Below are 17,315 nucleotides of genomic sequence, written 5' to 3' on the forward strand. Positions count from 1 at the left end.
AGCTGTAAATAATCAAACAGTTCGTGGTAACGAACTGTAGTAAGGAGCGACCCGGCTCAATAGTAACCAAAACTCTAAAAAATGGAATTTTGATATCAATAGCTACATCAAAAGAATTGCATTTTAATGCTGATTTTAATATATAATTTTAATCAAGTTTATTCTTACCCATCAAAAGTTACGGGCCTTAGAAAATTTGCCTTATTTTAAAAAATGGGGAAAAACAATCCCTAAAAGTCATAGAAACTTAACGAAAATCACACCAGAGAACCCTAATGTAGAAGTTTCAAGCTCCTATCTACAAAAATGTGCAATTTTGTAATTTTTGCCAGAAGGCAGTTCACGGATGTGTGTTTATTTGTTGTTGTTTTTTTTGTTTTTTTTTTCCCAGGGGTGATCGTATCGACCCAGTGGTCCTAGAATCTTGCGAAAGAGCTCATTCTAACGGAAATGAAAAATTCTAGTGCCCTTTTTAAGTGCCCAAAATAAATGGAGGGCACTTAGGCCCCCTCCCACGCTAATTATTTTCCCAAAGTCACCAGATCAAAATTCTGAGATAGCCATTTTATTCAGCGTAGTCGAAAAACCTTATAACTATGTCTTTGGGGACGACTTACTCCCCCATAGTCCCCGTGGGAGGGGCCACACTGTTACAAACAGTGCTTACATATAGTAATGGTTATTTGGAAGTGTACAGACGTTTTCAGGGGGATTTTTAGGTTGGGCGAGGAGTTGAGAAGAGGGGGATATGTTGGGGGAACTTTCCTTGGAGGAATTTGTCATGGGGGAAGAAAATTTTCATACAGGGAGCGTAGGATTATCTAGCATTATTTAAAAAAATACAATGGAAAAATAAATATGAAAAAAAAAAATTTCAACTGAAAGTAAGGAGAAGCATTAAAATTTGAAACGAAAAGAAATTATTACGCATATGATGGGCTCACCTCCTCCTAATACCTCGCTCTTTTTAAAGCTAAAGTTTTTTTTTTAGTAATTTCAACTATTTATTCTACGGCTATTGTGATTCAGGGGTCATTCTTAAGAAATTGGAACAAAATTTAAGCTTTAGTATAAAGAGTGAGGTTCTGACGAGGGGGTGAACCCCTTTGTATACGTAACAAAAACATGAGAATACAGAAGTTCGCTACGTAAGCTAATTTGTAAGTTACGTATATCTTTTACTAGTAAAAACATTCGTAAAAAAAATTAAAAGTTCTAGTCGTGTTTTTAAGTAACCAAAAATCGGAGGGCAACTAGGCCTCCTCCCCTTTTTTCTCAAAATCATTCGGTTAAAACTATGAGACACCCATTTAGCAACAAAAAAAAAAAATGCAAATTTCGTTTTAATTATTCATCTGCGGAGAGCCGAAATCAAACCATGCATTGACTGAAAAACGTTCAGAAATTAAATTAAAAAACAAGTATTTTTAACGGAAAGTAAGGAGCGACATTAAAACTTAAAACGAACAGAAATTACTTCGTATATGAAAGGAGATGCTTCCTCATCAACGCCCCGCTCTTTACGATAAAGTTTTTTTACTGTTTTAAAAAGTAGAGTTAAGAGAAAGAGTCAAACTTTAGCGTAAAGAGCGGGGCGTTGATGAGGAAGCATCTCCTTTCATACACGAAGTAATTTTTGTTCGTTTTAAGTTTTAATGCCGCTCCTTACTTTCCGTTAAAAAAACTTGTTTTTTTTATTTATTTTATTGAAGGACCAAAGTGAATCTTTGACACCTGTCCTCCCAAAGAAGGCCAAACACGCACCAAAATTGCAATTATTTCAACGCTTTCCCATGCAACTTTGTCAATTGCGTTTAAGTTTTTAATTTTCAAGAGTATTTTTTCATTCAATTTTTTCAATAGCCTATAAGAAAGCACTTTCTTGGTCTTTCAGGTTCCCAATTTTGAAGATCTGTGGTAGGCTATGAACTTGAATCTGAATTTTGCGGTCAGGAGTTTTTTCTTTGTTCTTACCAATTTTGCCACATGTTGCTTCATAGTGTATATTAACCACTTTTATTCTGGGTATCAGATATCCACTTTGGAGATCAATTTTACTAAAAGTTTGATGGAGATAAAATTAAAAGCTTTACGTTCCAAAATGAAGTATGCTTTTTAGTGCTTCCTGGTTAAAAATGTTATGACTTATCGAACAAACTGGTATTTCGTAATCAGAAAAGTATTTTCCAGTAATTTTGCCAAATGTCAAATGATTTTACAAATTGTTACTGTGTTGTGGGTTACCAGCACGGCCGTATTCAAGATTTTTTCTGGGGAGGAGTACAAAAAAGTTAAAAATTATACATAGTTATAAAAATATAATCATTTTTATTACGTTTTTGTGATTCCGACAAACATTTCGGGGGGAGGGGGAGGTCAAAACCTCTAACTCACCTGGATATGGCCTTGGTTATCAAATAAACGTAACAGAATATGCTCATCTGCTTTCAAGATGATTTTTACCAAACACTGGATGAAAAATAAAAACTTTCAATTTTAAATAAAATTTACTCTTCAGCTCTTCAATTTCGTAATTCAAATAAAATTAAGTTTGCCTTTCCAGTTTTCTAGTCACAACGTTAATTATGAATGACTGAACTTGAATGTAGATTTTTTGGAAACTTTTTTGGTAAGGTTACTATATGCCGTATGGTAGAGTGAACTATCACTCTTTCAATTTTACCAAAAACTCGACGAAGATAGAACTAAAAATTGTAGATGGTAAAATAAATTTTGCTTTTCTAGCATTTTTGGGTAAAATTTAGATGAGCAGAATTCCATCACAAACTTCGATGTAAATTTTGTGATCGAGGAAGTTTATTTAGTGAGTTGTCTTTTAAATATTTTTCAAGTTGACAGACATATGTACAAGAATATTCCACCTTAGATCCACTTTCAATATTATTTTTAGCAAACACTTTACGAAACTAAAACATTCAAATTCAATATAAAATTCTAAGTAAAACTCATTTTCAACTTTCCAATTTCCGATTTCAGGTATTTGAAATACACGTTTAATTTGTTTTTCCGGTTTTTGGCCGCAGTGTTAATCATAAACAAAACTGGAATTATGCCAAATGATCGAGTACTGATGTGAGTTTGATCAAATCAATGATATCATCAAACATATGTAAAAGAACACTTTCTTCCCCTCTTTTTAAGCAAGCATTTAAGGAAAATAAAGCATTAGAATTTACAATTCCGCTAAAATTTGTAAATAACAGTCACCTTGGAACTCTGGTTCTCGATTTCAAGTAGGCTACCTTATTAGAAATAAAAGCTAAATTTATTTTTCATGTTTTCTGGTCATGGTGTTAATCGTAATCAAACTTGAATGTACAATTTGCAACCAGGAAAAGGATTTTCGGCAAGGTTACCGCATTCCGTGTGGTTATATGGAATATCAATATTTCAATTTTTTTAAACTTTAAATACCACTATACCACTACTACTACTATTTTAGTGGTATTTTGGAAACTACTTTGAATACTACTTAGTGATATTACGCTTAACTTGGCATTTTATGGTTTTAATTTTATTTGTAATGATACTCAAAAACCTATGCAAATTTAGGGTTTAGCCTCCCTCCTCTTACCTAACTACGATCTTTCTGTTGGCTTATCAGTTATATTTGATTTTGCAGTTCAACATTTGATGCAAACCATGCATTGACTACATATTTTGATGGGTCTAAAGCTTTTCACACCGTTAGACATGAAGGACGAGCTCTGCTGCATCTACCTCTCGACGTCGAAATAGCATTAGATATTCGTAAACAAGAGTTCGATTTCAAGTACACAACACCTCAAGGTAATTGTCATTTAAATAGCTTCCTACGTGGGTCATGGGTAGAACGTTCACCTTTCGGCTGACTTATACTTGAAAGCCTTAATTAAAAAAAGAAACATTTTCAAATAAATGATGTCACATTCAAATACATTTAAGGAGCCAAAAAGATACGTGATAGTATTGCAATAACGTCATACATTGTATAAAAGGTGTTGTATTCATACTGTACTCTTCTTTAATATGATATATGCCTAGAGGACAACCCTAAAAAGGATTCCAAGGTGAATACACGTAAGATTTTGAATAACAAGATTTAAACATATCGATGTGGGCCTCAGAATCTTAGAAATACCTAGGTGGGACATGGCCCAAAATCGGTTGGAAACCATTGAGTAACCTATATATCTAATCCATTTCTAACCCAGGCTAGGGTCATCTGTTCTCCTCTCCCATAAAAAAAAAACCAAAAATTATTGGATTAAAGTCAGAACTCATCGATGGAGTAATAAAATATTAATATTCCTTGAATTGCGAAGATGATGCGTAAGACTATCAGTGATGAAAGAAGGAGTTGTTTGAAGGACTGTGTGAACATCATCATGAAGTTGATGGAAAGTGAATGGTGCGCACGAAAAAATGTAGAGAGACTGCAAATCAAGTAATGGGCTAGTTGAATTAGTTGTAGAACAATTTGTTTCATGTATAAGCCTTCTTGCCTTGTCATATAACCTAGATAGTGGTTTAAAAAAAGAAAAGAACTTCTATTAATACTCTACATAAATTTACCCTAGATAACACTTAATCTCATTAATGCTCTTCTTAGATAAAGTTTCGTTGTATCAATTCTTTAATACTCTATATACAATTCTGTGCACTATACAACTATTCAATACTCACTAAAAGTTTATCCTAGATAACACTGTGTGCGCGTTAAACTAGTCAATGATCTTCTTAGATAAAGGCTCATTATATCAATTTTCTAATACTCCATGGACAAATCTATGATATGTACAACTATTTAAAAATTCACCACTGATAACATTTTTACTCTTTAACCTCATAACCACACGATCTTCTTAGATAAAGGCTTATTATGTCAACTCTTTAATACTCTGTATACATCTCTATGCTCTATACAACTATTTAATACTCTATACAATAGCGTATTAATACAATAGCGAGTATTATACAATACTCTATTGTATAGAGTATTGTACTCTAGACAATACTCTATACAACTATTTAATACTCTATACAATACAATTTAATACTCTATACAATTACCTAAGGTATACCTTAGGTAACACCATGTGCTCGTTAACCTCGTGAATGGTGTTTTTAGATAATTTTTGTTTTCATGGTTGGTGAATAGTAGCTCAGCAGGAATAAGAGATACATACCCTAAGCTTTTAATCGATAGGGGGATCTTCTTCTCCATAGGGATTTTTGAAAAAAAAATAGAAATAATTTTTAGCCTACTAAATATTCAAACCATTATTTTAATAAACAATAGGTAAAAACGAGCCATGTTAATAGAAGCCAAGACACTAAAATAGAAATTTGCTAGCAGTATGTAAAAATAATTACTAAGTGCAACGTTCATCTTTCCAATTAGAAAAAAGCTAATTATTTTTTAATTTAAAGAAAAAACTATATTAGCTTAAAGGATAAATTTCTTAAAAATTCAATATAGTTGAGAGATGAAAAGAGAGGAAGAGGTGTTCTAGAATCTTACCAGTTGCCCGTACACCAGACCTCAGATCTAGTTGTCAAGTCTTAGCAAGTGCTATTTCTTCTTTTCTTTTAAAATTGTTAAAAATCGAGATCTACACTAACTTTCAAATGAGTGATATTTCAGATACTGCCCCTATTGACAGCTCCAGTGATACTCGTACTGTAGTGGAAGTCACAACAAGCCATTCTGAGGAGGAGGGTGCAGCGTATCTTAGGAAAAGCTGTGGAAAATCTTGCAAGTCCTCTGTTGTTGTTGGCAAAGCAGCAACCAAGGTGAGCACACTTTGTCTTTTTTTAAATCATTCTTTGTTACCAAATCTATATTCAAATAAAAACAATCAATAATACAATTTATAATAGACACAATCAACCTGCTTCTGCCAGGTCACAAGGAGCCAGTCAGGCCTTAAGGTCTGGATGCTTGTCAATTTATTGGGTTGTATTGATTTCTAAATCAATATTTTTCAATTTTAATTAAATGGGTTAGTCTAATTATAGTTTTATTTGTAAGTTCTTCAAATTGATAGTTTCATGTTCATAGTTCTTAGGCTACATGGCTACATATTGCCAAAACTCGCATAGATTGTTTATTTAATTGTACTCGAAGTATTAGAATTGTCTAAACAGCCGTTTTTTAAGACGTGTTTGGATGAATCTGAACGTCGATTGAAGTTATTTTACAAGTGAATCTTCTTCTTATTTTTCAAGCTCTGGTAATAAAAAGCGCAATAACATAATAGAGTATTTAAATTTTAGTTTAATATGTAAGCTCTTGAGATTGATAATTTCATGTGCATAGCTCTTAGGCTACATGGATACATATTGCCAAAACTCATATAGATTGTTTATTTGATTGAACTCATTGTATTAAAATCGTCTAAACAACCTTTTTTAAGACGTGCTTGGATGAATTTGAACGCACATTGAAGTTGTTTTACAAGTGAATATTCTCCTTATTTTCAAGCTTTTCTGACAAAAACAACAATAACATAACTAAGTATTTGTATTTCTCGCTTTATGTTTTATTCAACAAGATTATCATAAACATAGTCTATATAAACATAGTCTATATAAACGTAGACTGTTATAAACATAGAAAATAGAGGCCATGCCTCTATTCTCTTCCCAAGATCTGAAATGTATCGTCTGTGCAGCTAAAAGTAGAAACAGGCAAGCATCGTGGCTGCATATATAAATTAAGGCTATTAAGACTTGTTTGACTCTTTGTCACAGTTCTACTTTTTAAAACAATAAAAAACTTTAGCGTAAAATGTGGGACGTTGAGGATGGGACAGCCCCTTTCATATACGGAATAATTTCTGTTCGTTTTAAGTTTTAATGTCGCTCCTTACTTTCAGTTGAAAAAATTTGTTCTTTTATTTAATCTTGCCTGAATCCAAACTATCTTTCGTTATCAACAACAAATTCTTCAAATCCTTTTAATTCAACCCAAATTTAAAACAAATATGTGTTGGATATCATAGTAAGTCATCCATTTTATTGCTGATATAATGTCCTTTTCTCCTTTATATACCAAAGATAAGGATGCTAGCTATAAGAAAAGATGGATTTTGGGGCTTCTTTCACTGGGCCTTCACGGTGTCGTACGTTAGACGGTGGACGGAAACAGTGTCGTATATGTTGGACTGTGTTACCCACATTTGCAAATATTGGTAGCTATTATATATATATATATATATATATATATATATATATATATATATATATATATATATATATATATATATATATATATATATATATATATATATATATATATATATTATAAATATATTATATATATATATATATATATATATATATATATATATATGTATATATAATATATATATATATATTATATATATATGTATATATATATATATATATATATATATATATATATATATATATTATATATATATGTATATATATATATATATATATATATATATATATATATATATATATATATATATATATATATATACATATATATATATATATATATATGTATATATATATATATATATGTATATATATATATGTATATATATATATATGTATATATATATATATATATATATATATATATATATATATATATATATATATATATATGCATATATATATATATATATATATATATATATATATATATATATATATATATATATATATATATATATATATATATATATATATATATATATATATATACATATATATATATATATATATATATATATATATATATATATATATATATATATATATAATATATATATATATATATATATATATATATATATATATATATATATATATATATTGGTCTGATCAAGTTTAAAACAAATTAATTGGAGATATTTTTCTTCTAGCAAGACAAATGGAAGAGCGTCATAAACTGGAGTTCGACTCTTCTTGGTTTTGAAATACTGGCTGAAGTTAAAGACTGCGATGAAAGAGTCGGCAGTCTTTTCTCAAAAGATCTCAGAGAGTTAATATATCCCACAGGAATGAATTACAGGTACTAAATATAAATATCTTATGTCTCTAAACATTCACAAGGACATAGCTCCATACAGCGTTTCATATCACAAAGATGTGACGAATTCGAGCTCACAGACAATTATTGTATAGGATTCAAAGGAGGTGGTGGTTATGGCCCAAGTCATTTTTTCAAAATTTTCAACCATTTTTAATGTAGCAGTGGTATATACAGTTTGCAACTAAGAAGGGGTCAATAAATATGGCCATAAATTTTCACATTTAGTGAGAGTGGGGGTGGGTGGGGGGTTCTGGGGGAAGGTGGTTGATTTATACTCGGTTATGAGAACTTTGAGAGAGCAATTATTTTGACACATTTAGTCTGTATAGGATAAACCACTACTATGGACAGTAATCTGAATGCTTGATTTGACTTAATTTCATTATTTTGATTTCATATATGAGGTCCTATAGGATTTTTAAATGAGGATATACAATGGGATGAGGATTTATTAAGATAAATATAGTCAGCCTATATAGGACATTTCACTACCTTCTTTAAAAAGCAACATTTGTCTTTGGGAAAGATAGAAGAAACAAATCACTGAAAAGGAAATGAAAAAAGAAAAATGATCTTGACCACTGGCACCACCACCACGAACACCACTGCCATCATTATCAATAAGCACATAAAGAAAACATCTGGAAATCATGTATGGTCATAATTCCCGAAAAAAATATAAATATATAAAAAGTCAAAATTCTTATTCTACAGTTAGCTACCCCTTAATAGTTTTTCTAAATAAATGGGGATTATCAATTGTCTTTTAAGACAATTGTTTTCAACTATTCTATTTTGAATAACTCTATATAAAACATAAAGGCTCGGAGGTGAAAATATGGCTCAAGGTAAACAGAAATTAACACCACCCTTTGTATGGCAAGAATTAATAATATACGCAATACACAACAAATCACTGAAACAAGGAGGCGAATATTCCACGGAATTTCAAACCATAAGCCACAGTGTACAAAATTTAAAAAAGCCCACAGCTGATAAAATTTTTCAGCTTGGGTGAATTTCTATGGCAGAATGACGAGGGAGCCACTGCCTGAATCCTTAGTGAATGATCATAAAAAACTCGTATTGCCGCAACAATACATGGAAAAGTAGCAAACAAAATACATGAACGATAGATTGTGAACTAGGTCTTTTGCATTCTACAGAGTCTTGCTGTGGCTAAATCCATAGGTCCTGACAATATAACTAATATTGTATAGTAGACCTGTATTACTGAATTTACAGGACCTTTGTCATCCCCTTTCCGACTTTGATTTTTCTCTGGAATCTATCCACGCATAAGGAAATAAGCCTATGTCGTTTCAATACTTAAACCAAAAGGTGATCCAATGAGCGTGGGCTCTTATAGGCCTACCAGCCGCCTCTCCTTTATTGGGGAGGTTCATTAAATTTTTTTAAATCGTTCAGTTTATCAGTAGCTGGAGTCAAATGAACTTTTAGGTGACCGCCAATATAGATTCCGCCAGACGCATTCGACACTTGACTGTTTCATGGCCGAGCATCAGAAGTGGATCGGACTTCTGGGAAGTAGGATACAACATTAGATTATTGTCATTAGACATGGCTAAAATTTAAGATAGGGTATGGATCACGGCTTACTGAAGAAACTTTAAATTTATAGTGTCAGAAGACGTCTTTTAAGGGCGACTGAAAGCTTTCTCTCTGATTGTTCACTGCGACCTCCCTCGAATATCCAATAACGGCAGATAGTATATTGGGACTTAAGCTTCCCATTCTTTGTATAAATGACATAGGAGCCCTTGGGAGCCCTCTGGATCACTTTGCCAGTGACACTATAACACATTCAGTCATTCCGAATCACGATTACCCAATAAACGCCTTCTTGACAGTACAGACAGATTTTTCGGAAACTGAAAAGTGTTCCAATACCTGGATGGTCAGATTTAATGCATCGAAAACAAAAGAGCTGATAAACTTCCGATAAAAAGTACCACGCTTTAGTACACTCCAGCTTATCTTGCGACGAGGTTCGTCTTCTTAAAATCTACCTCTTTATTGAATTGCCCGCCTTGATCGTGTAAGCACATCCTGCGCAAGAAATCTGGGAATAGCCCTTTGCTGCAAAACATTCTACCACTCATCTGGATCATCCCAATTTACCAGTCTTGTGTCATACCCATTGCCGAGCATGGATGCCTGCTGTATGCTGGTGTACCGAAACCGTTGTCGGCACCACTTCAAAAAATTGAAAATAGGCCAGGCTTAGTTGTTTCCTATGACTCTCTCCGGTCTGTTAGTGAGAAGTTTGATGTAGCGTCGATGGTTGTTTTCTGAAAGTACTTAAATTTACCTCCTTCTCTAGAGCTTTCCTGTATTGCGCCTCCAATTGTACAACCAACCAGACATAAACAAAGGCGCACAGCTCTGTTCCATTAAATCGAGACTGACAAGCCCAAAATATAGTACTTGAAGAGCGCTTCGCCGACGTTGCCCTCTGATCTGGAAAGCCTTCCTGAGGAAGTTGTCCCAAAAAGTTTCTCTGTTGACTCTTTCAAAAGAAGATTCAGTAGTTATCTAAAAACCTTACTTAAAGACTAGCGGCAAGTCTGATATTTAATTGTGCCTGGCGACAAGAATTTATAAATAAAGCAAGGAAAAAGAAGCTTCTTACATAAAAAGAGACTAGCGAATAGCTATCCCTATTCTAAGTCCCAAAAAGCACCGGTCTGGTTACAGATAACCCAAATTTCGCGAAAGCCTTACTTAGTTTCAGAACTTTTGTAATCTTGGCAATGTTTGTGTTTTTTGACCTTATTTTTGAACAATAAGCTTTGTTTATCTTGATATATCAATTGGAAAGACCCATTAACCTAGTTTTTTTTACATTTATAAGAATAAACATGTTTGCTATCGTGAAGTAATTATTTATTTGTAGCAAGTGCGCCAATTATGGAGTGCTGGAGATTTTTGATCAATATCTTATTTTGTGTATTCATAGAAAAAAATTGAAAAAAGGCAAAGTACTCCCCCCCCTAAATCTTCATTAATGACTTTTTTTGTCTTCATTAGAGAAAAATCGAAAAATATACAAACCTCTACAAACCCCAGATTTGTAGTTACTGAAACAAATGTGACGAGCATCTAAACATGAGGTTTCCTATGCAAAATTTTGAAATTGAGAAGTAAATACACACATACGCATATACACACAACGTTTTTCTTGCGTAAATCACGGTATACATTTCTGGAGGGGGGTTACGCTGAAAATCGTTATGATGTCTGTAAATCCCTTCACAGGCAAAGCTTAGTCTCCTAGTGCTGTATGATAAAACTGGTAACAATAGAAAAATAGAATGTGTTAGTACCGCTTATACATGCACAGAAAATTTTTAAATTGTGAGAAAATATAAATATTTTGTTTAAATTCACTTTATTCTATTCTCAGCAGACACTTCGTACAGCATGCTGATGCAGAAATAAATGTCCCACAAGTAGCGCTGCCGTTGTTTGAAATGCGACTAATTTCAGAGATTATTCTTTACGCTAAAGTTTTTTTTACTGTTTTAAAAAGTAGAGTTGAGAGAAAGAGTCAAACTTTAGCGTAAGGAGCGGGGCGTTGGTGAGGAAGCAGCCCCTTTCATATACGAAGTAATTTCTGTTCGTTTTAAGTTTTACTGTCGCTCCTTACTTTCAGTTAAAAAACTTGTTTTTTTTATTTAATGACAAGTAGAAACCGTCAGATTTGTTCGTAGCCTATTCTCGATAAAAGACAGAAAATTGGCTTAACCACATTTGTAGTTCTGATTACCTATTTGATCCGGACCATCTTCATGCTATGTTAATACTTTCTGAACATATAATTTTATCTTCAGCCTTATTCAACTTCATGTTCCTGCGCGCGTAGAGCTGTTACAAAACGGGCATACAAAAAAATTATAATAAATAATTCTTTTCTGAAGCCAAATTTTGTTTATAAGTCCTAGTAATTTTGTATGATTTTCAGAGGAAATTATCTTGGCGCATTATACCTTTGGACAGTAAGAGCTCAGCATATGCTACTTCTGAGGACAGACGGCGAGTCTTGTGCTCAACGAGCTCTCATACAAAGAAGCAAAAAACTCCCTACAACCCAAGTAGGTGTTTTTTCTATTCTATGTTGTTATTGTTGTTTTTTACAAAAGGAAATTATGAAAGAAGGAATTTATGAAAGTAGGGAGAGAGGGAGTGAACAAGACAGACCAACAGAGAGAGAGAGAGAGAGAGATGAGAGAGAGAGAGAGAGAGAGGAGAGAGAGAGAGAGGAGAGAGAGAGAGAGGAGAGAGAGAGAGAGAGAGAGAGAGAGAGAGAGAGAGAGAGAGAGAGAGAGAGAGAGAGAGAGAGAGAGAAAGAGAGAGAGAGAGAGAGAGAGAGAGAGAGAGAGAGAAAGAGAGAGAGAGAGAGAGAGAGAGAGAGAGAGAGAGAGAGAAAGAGAGAGAGTTTTTCAGCTCTGGTACTTACAATGACTTGTGTATATTTCAACCAACACATCGGATTTTTTTGAAAAGAACAGCTGTTGTTTATCTTGTGTGAGTTTCTGTAATTTGTTTTTCTTCTTTATGTAATCTTGTGTTTCCTCTGTTTTTCTAGTATATGTTAACTCTTTAACTTAGTTTTTTTACCTTTTGAAAAAAATACCCGTCGTTCACTTTTTTCAATAATATTTTTGCCTGTTATTGTATTTTAGTTTCATTTTAAAGCAGTTATATACAGTTATTTGTCAGGCTGGGATTCTTAAGCTCAGTATGATCTCTTAATTGACTTTTCCTGTCTTTTCGTCTCTTATTTAAATTATTCTATATTTCTGCTAATGTTGCCCTGTAATAAGTATAGCCCTGTTATTTCCCTAGTATTGCCCTTTCAATGCCCTACTATTTACTACACACGTTTTTCAAAGTCAAATTGGTATCAAAATAACTGAAAAATGATGGTTAAAAGGTTTTGCGCAGTAATCTCGGATGCATTTTATTATTTGTCGGTGACATTATTTTGCATTATCAGATCCTTGTTATTGAAATTCGATCCTACGGCCACCATAGGTCAGTGCCGTTTGAAGGGAGAAAGAGTGGAGTATCAAAGGTCAGTGCCCTCTGAAGGAAGAAAGAGTGGAGTATCAAAGGTCAGTGCCCTCTGAAGGGAGAAAGAATGTAGTATCAAAGGGCAGTGCCCTCTGAAGGAAGAAAGAGTGGAATATCAAAGGTCAGTGCCCTCTGAAAGGAGAAAGAATGGAGTATCAAAGGGCTGTGCCCTCTGAAGTAAGAAAGAGTTGAGTATCAAATGTCAGTGCCCTCTGAAGGGAGAAAGAGTGGATTATCAAACGGCAGTGCCCTCTGAAGGGAGAAAGAGTGGGGTTAGGCACTCCAACATACTTTCCCAAGAGGCAGTTAAGGGTATGGATGTATTACAGAGAGGTTTCATTTGCATAACTCACGTAACTCACAGCCTCTAAACAAGAATTTTAACCAAAGAATCTTTGGTACCCACTAGTTCTTAACTTCTGATTAATTTAAAAAACCTGTTCCATAAAACTCGTTTTCTAAAGAAAAGTAGAGAGCTCCATTAAGCCAAAAATGAGCAAAAATAGAGTCAAATAATCTTCCAAGCGTATAAACTAGCACAAATCACTATCAAGAAGTAAATTAAACTCAAAACGAACAGAAGTTACAATAAATAACCGAGTGAAACTCAAAACGAGCAAAAATGAACATGATTAGGGCTGATAACTCCCATGCATTCTCAAGACCAGAACATAACTTGTGCTAACTGGAAAAAAAAATCAGAAGCTAAGAACCAGTAGGTACAATGAACCGAAATTTTTTGGTAAAGTTCTATTTTAGAGGTTTATTGATATCTTGGAAAGTATGTGAGGTAGTGATTTATTGTAGTTTATACGCTTGGAAGATTATTTGACTCTATTTCTGCTCATTTTAGACTTAATGAAGCTCTTTACTTTTCTTTGAAAAATTTGTTTTTTGGAAAAAGTTTCTTAAGTTAATTTCTGTTCGTTTTTTATTGACGTAGTCTTTTTCACATTTTTAGTGTTTTTACATCTTTTCGTTTTTTTCTATAGTAATTTATTTTTTTAGACTGTAAAAGTAGCGTAGTAATAGTAGTAACTCAAAGAATTTGTACTTAATACCCCAGTCGTTTTCGATATATTGCTGAGGCGTCTTATCAGCAACCGTAAACAAAATGCCTTTTCATTTAGTTTAAAGCAACATTTAGTTTTAAAGCATATTTGTCCAATTGCGTAATTGTGGGGGGTGGACAAGCCCAATGTCCCTAAAGACATAGTTTCTGGACCATTCTGCTATGCTGAACAAAATGGCTGTATCAAAGTATTTGTTGGAGCAATAGTAGTAGTAGTAGTAGCCTCAAGTAAATACTGCAGTAGCAGTAGTAGTATTACTAGTAGTGTGAACATATTGACTTCTGTCAATTGATCTTACCGTTTAAGTATTCTCTGTGGGTATCAACTTAATTCGCAAATCAATTCCTAAGATACACTATTTTGACAATCTAAATGCACATAGTGTGTCATATTAGTTCGAATTTTGCCATCAATACTCTCTCAAATTTTCAAACAGTTCGTGGTAACGAACTGTAGTAAGGAGCGATCCGGCTCAATAGTAACCGAAACTCTAAAAATGGAATTTTGATACCAATAGCTACATCAAAAGAATCGAATTTTAATGCTGATTTTAAATATATAAGTTTCATCAAGTTTAGTCTTACCCATCAAAAGTTACGAGCCTGAGAATATTTGCCTTATTTTAGAAAATAGGGGGAACACCCCCTAAAAGTCATAGAATCTTAACGAAAATCACACCATCAGATTCAGCGTATCAGTAACCCTATTGTAGAAGTTTCAAACTCCTACCTACAAAAATGTGGAATTTTGTATTTTTTGCCAGAAGGCAGATCACGGATGCGTGTTTATTTGTTTGTTTGTTTGTTTGTTTTTTTTTGTTTTTTTTCCCAGGGGTGATCGTATCGATTCAGTGGTCCTAGAATGTTGCGAGAGGGCTCATTCTAACGGAAATAAAAAGTTCTAGTGCCCTTTTTAAGTGACCAAAAAAATTGGAGGGCACTTAGGCCCCCTCCCACGCTAATTATTTTCCCAAAGTCAACGGATCAAAATTCTGAAATAGCCATTTTGTTCAGCGTAGTCGAAAAACCTTATAACTATGTCTTTGGGGACCACTTACTCCCCCACAGTCCCCGTGGGAGGAGCTACAAGTTACAAACTTTGACCAGTGCTTACATATAGTAATGGTTATTGGAAAGTGTACAGACACTTTCAGGGGGATTTTTTGTTGGGGGGAGGGGTTGAGAAGAGGAGGATATGTTGGGGGATATTTTTGGGGAACTTTCCATCGAGGAATTTGTCATGGGGAAGAAAATTTCCTTGAAGGGAGCGCAGGACTTTCTAGCATTATTTAAAAAAAAACACAATGAAAAAATAAATATGAAAAAGTTTTTTTCAACTGGAAGTAAGGAGCAGCATTAAAACTTAAAATGAACAGAAATGATTACGCATATGAGGGGCTCACCTCCTCCTAATACCTCGCCCTTTACGCTAAAATATTTCTAGTAATTTCAACTATTTATTCTACGGCTTTTGTGATTAAGGGGTCATTCTTAATGAATTGGGACAAAATTTAAGCTTTAGTGTAAAGAGCGAAGTACTGACGAGGGGGTGAACCCCCTCATATATGTAATAAAAACATGAGAATACAAAAGTTCGCTACGTAAGCTATATAAGTTACGTATATCTTTTACTAACAAAAACATTCGGAAAAATTAAAATTTCTAGTTTCCTTTTTAAGTTAAAAAATCGGAAGGCAACTAGGCTCCCTCCCCCACTCCTTTTTTTCTCAAAATCGTTCGATCAAAACTATGAGAAAGCCATTTAGTAAAAAAAAAAAAAATGCAAATTTGGTTTTAATTATTCCTCTGCGGAGAGCCAAAATCAAAACATGCATTGATTCAAAAACGTTCAGAAATTAAATAAAAAAGCAAACAAGTTTTTTTAACTAAAAGTAAGGAGCGACATTAAAACTTATAACGAACAGAAATTACTTTGTATATAAAAGGGGCTGCTTCCTCATCAAGGTCCTGCTTTTTACGCTAAAGTTTTTTTACTGTTTTAAAAAGTAGAGTTGAAAGAAAGAGCCAAACTTTAGCACAAAGAGCGGGGCGTTGGTGAGGAAGTAGCCCCTTTCATATACAAAGTAATTTCTGTTCGTTTTAAGTTTTAATGTCGCTCCTTACTTTCAGTTAAAATTATTTTTTTTTTTTAATCAAACAGTTCGTGGTAACGAACTTTAGTAAGGAGCTATTTTGAAATAGGAGGAAACACCCCCTAAATGTTAGTTCGAATTTTGCCATCAATACTTTCTCAAATTTTACCTTCATAGACTTAGCCTTATTAGTACTATTATCACATAAGTTTCGGTGGTAGCAGAAGTAGTTACAGTGTTAGTGTGTTAGTAGTAGTAGTAGCAGTATTAATAGCGGTAGTATCATTTGCGTATTGCCTTTTGGTCAGTTAAACACTGCTTTCATGATGCCCCAAAAGTTTCACCGTGGCAAGTTAAGCCATTCCAAAAATATTGGACACCCTTTTCATTGCGCCTTTGACACCCTTATCACCTTAATACTCTAAGCCTCACAAGTTGTTGCAATTGAAGTGGTAGTTGGAGTAGTTTTGTAGCAAAACTACAAAATTAGTAAAAGTAGAATTACTAAAAGTAGCAGTAGTATTAGTGTTAGTAGTGACATGCATATAATATCCTTTTTTAATTGATCTTCCCCTTTAAGTACTCTCCGAAAATGTCAACTAAATACCCAAATTAATTATTGAGATGCGCCCTTTTGATGATTTGCATGCGCAGAGTATGTTTTGATTTAGTTCAAATTCGCCCTCAATATTCTGTCAAATTTTCACCTTCCTACGTATAGCCTTAACTGTACTAGTATCATAGTAGTAGTGGTAGTAGTAGGAACGGTAGTAGCAGTAATCTTGTATTATTATTAGTAATAACAGCAGTAGCAACAGTATTAATAGCAGTAGTAACAGGTACATTTTGCCTTTTTGTCAACTGAACATAACACTCATGATGCCCTTGACGTTTCCTCTTGATATAGTAAGCTGTTCCAAAAATATTGCTGATACGCCCGTATCAGCAATGTATATATGCATAGTATGTTTTGATTTAG

At 33.5% G+C, this 17,315-nt stretch overlaps 1 protein-coding gene across 1 annotated transcript in view; it reads left to right on the forward strand.

Moving 5' to 3' along the window:
* The window catches only part of LOC136043889 (uncharacterized), a gene marked incomplete in the record, with an annotated part of 113,453 nt that overhangs the window by 84,856 nt on the left and 11,282 nt on the right, over positions 1-17,315 (forward strand). The window contains 4 exon segments of the mRNA XM_065728909.1: positions 3,644-3,810; positions 5,648-5,796; positions 7,905-8,053; positions 12,060-12,189. Of these exon segments, the coding sequence (XP_065584981.1) occupies positions 3,644-3,810; positions 5,648-5,796; positions 7,905-8,053; positions 12,060-12,189 (595 nt within the window).

This window comes from Artemia franciscana, chromosome 2 (assembly GCF_032884065.1).
Source record: "Artemia franciscana chromosome 2, ASM3288406v1, whole genome shotgun sequence".
Lineage (NCBI taxonomy): Eukaryota > Metazoa > Arthropoda > Branchiopoda > Anostraca > Artemiidae > Artemia > Artemia franciscana.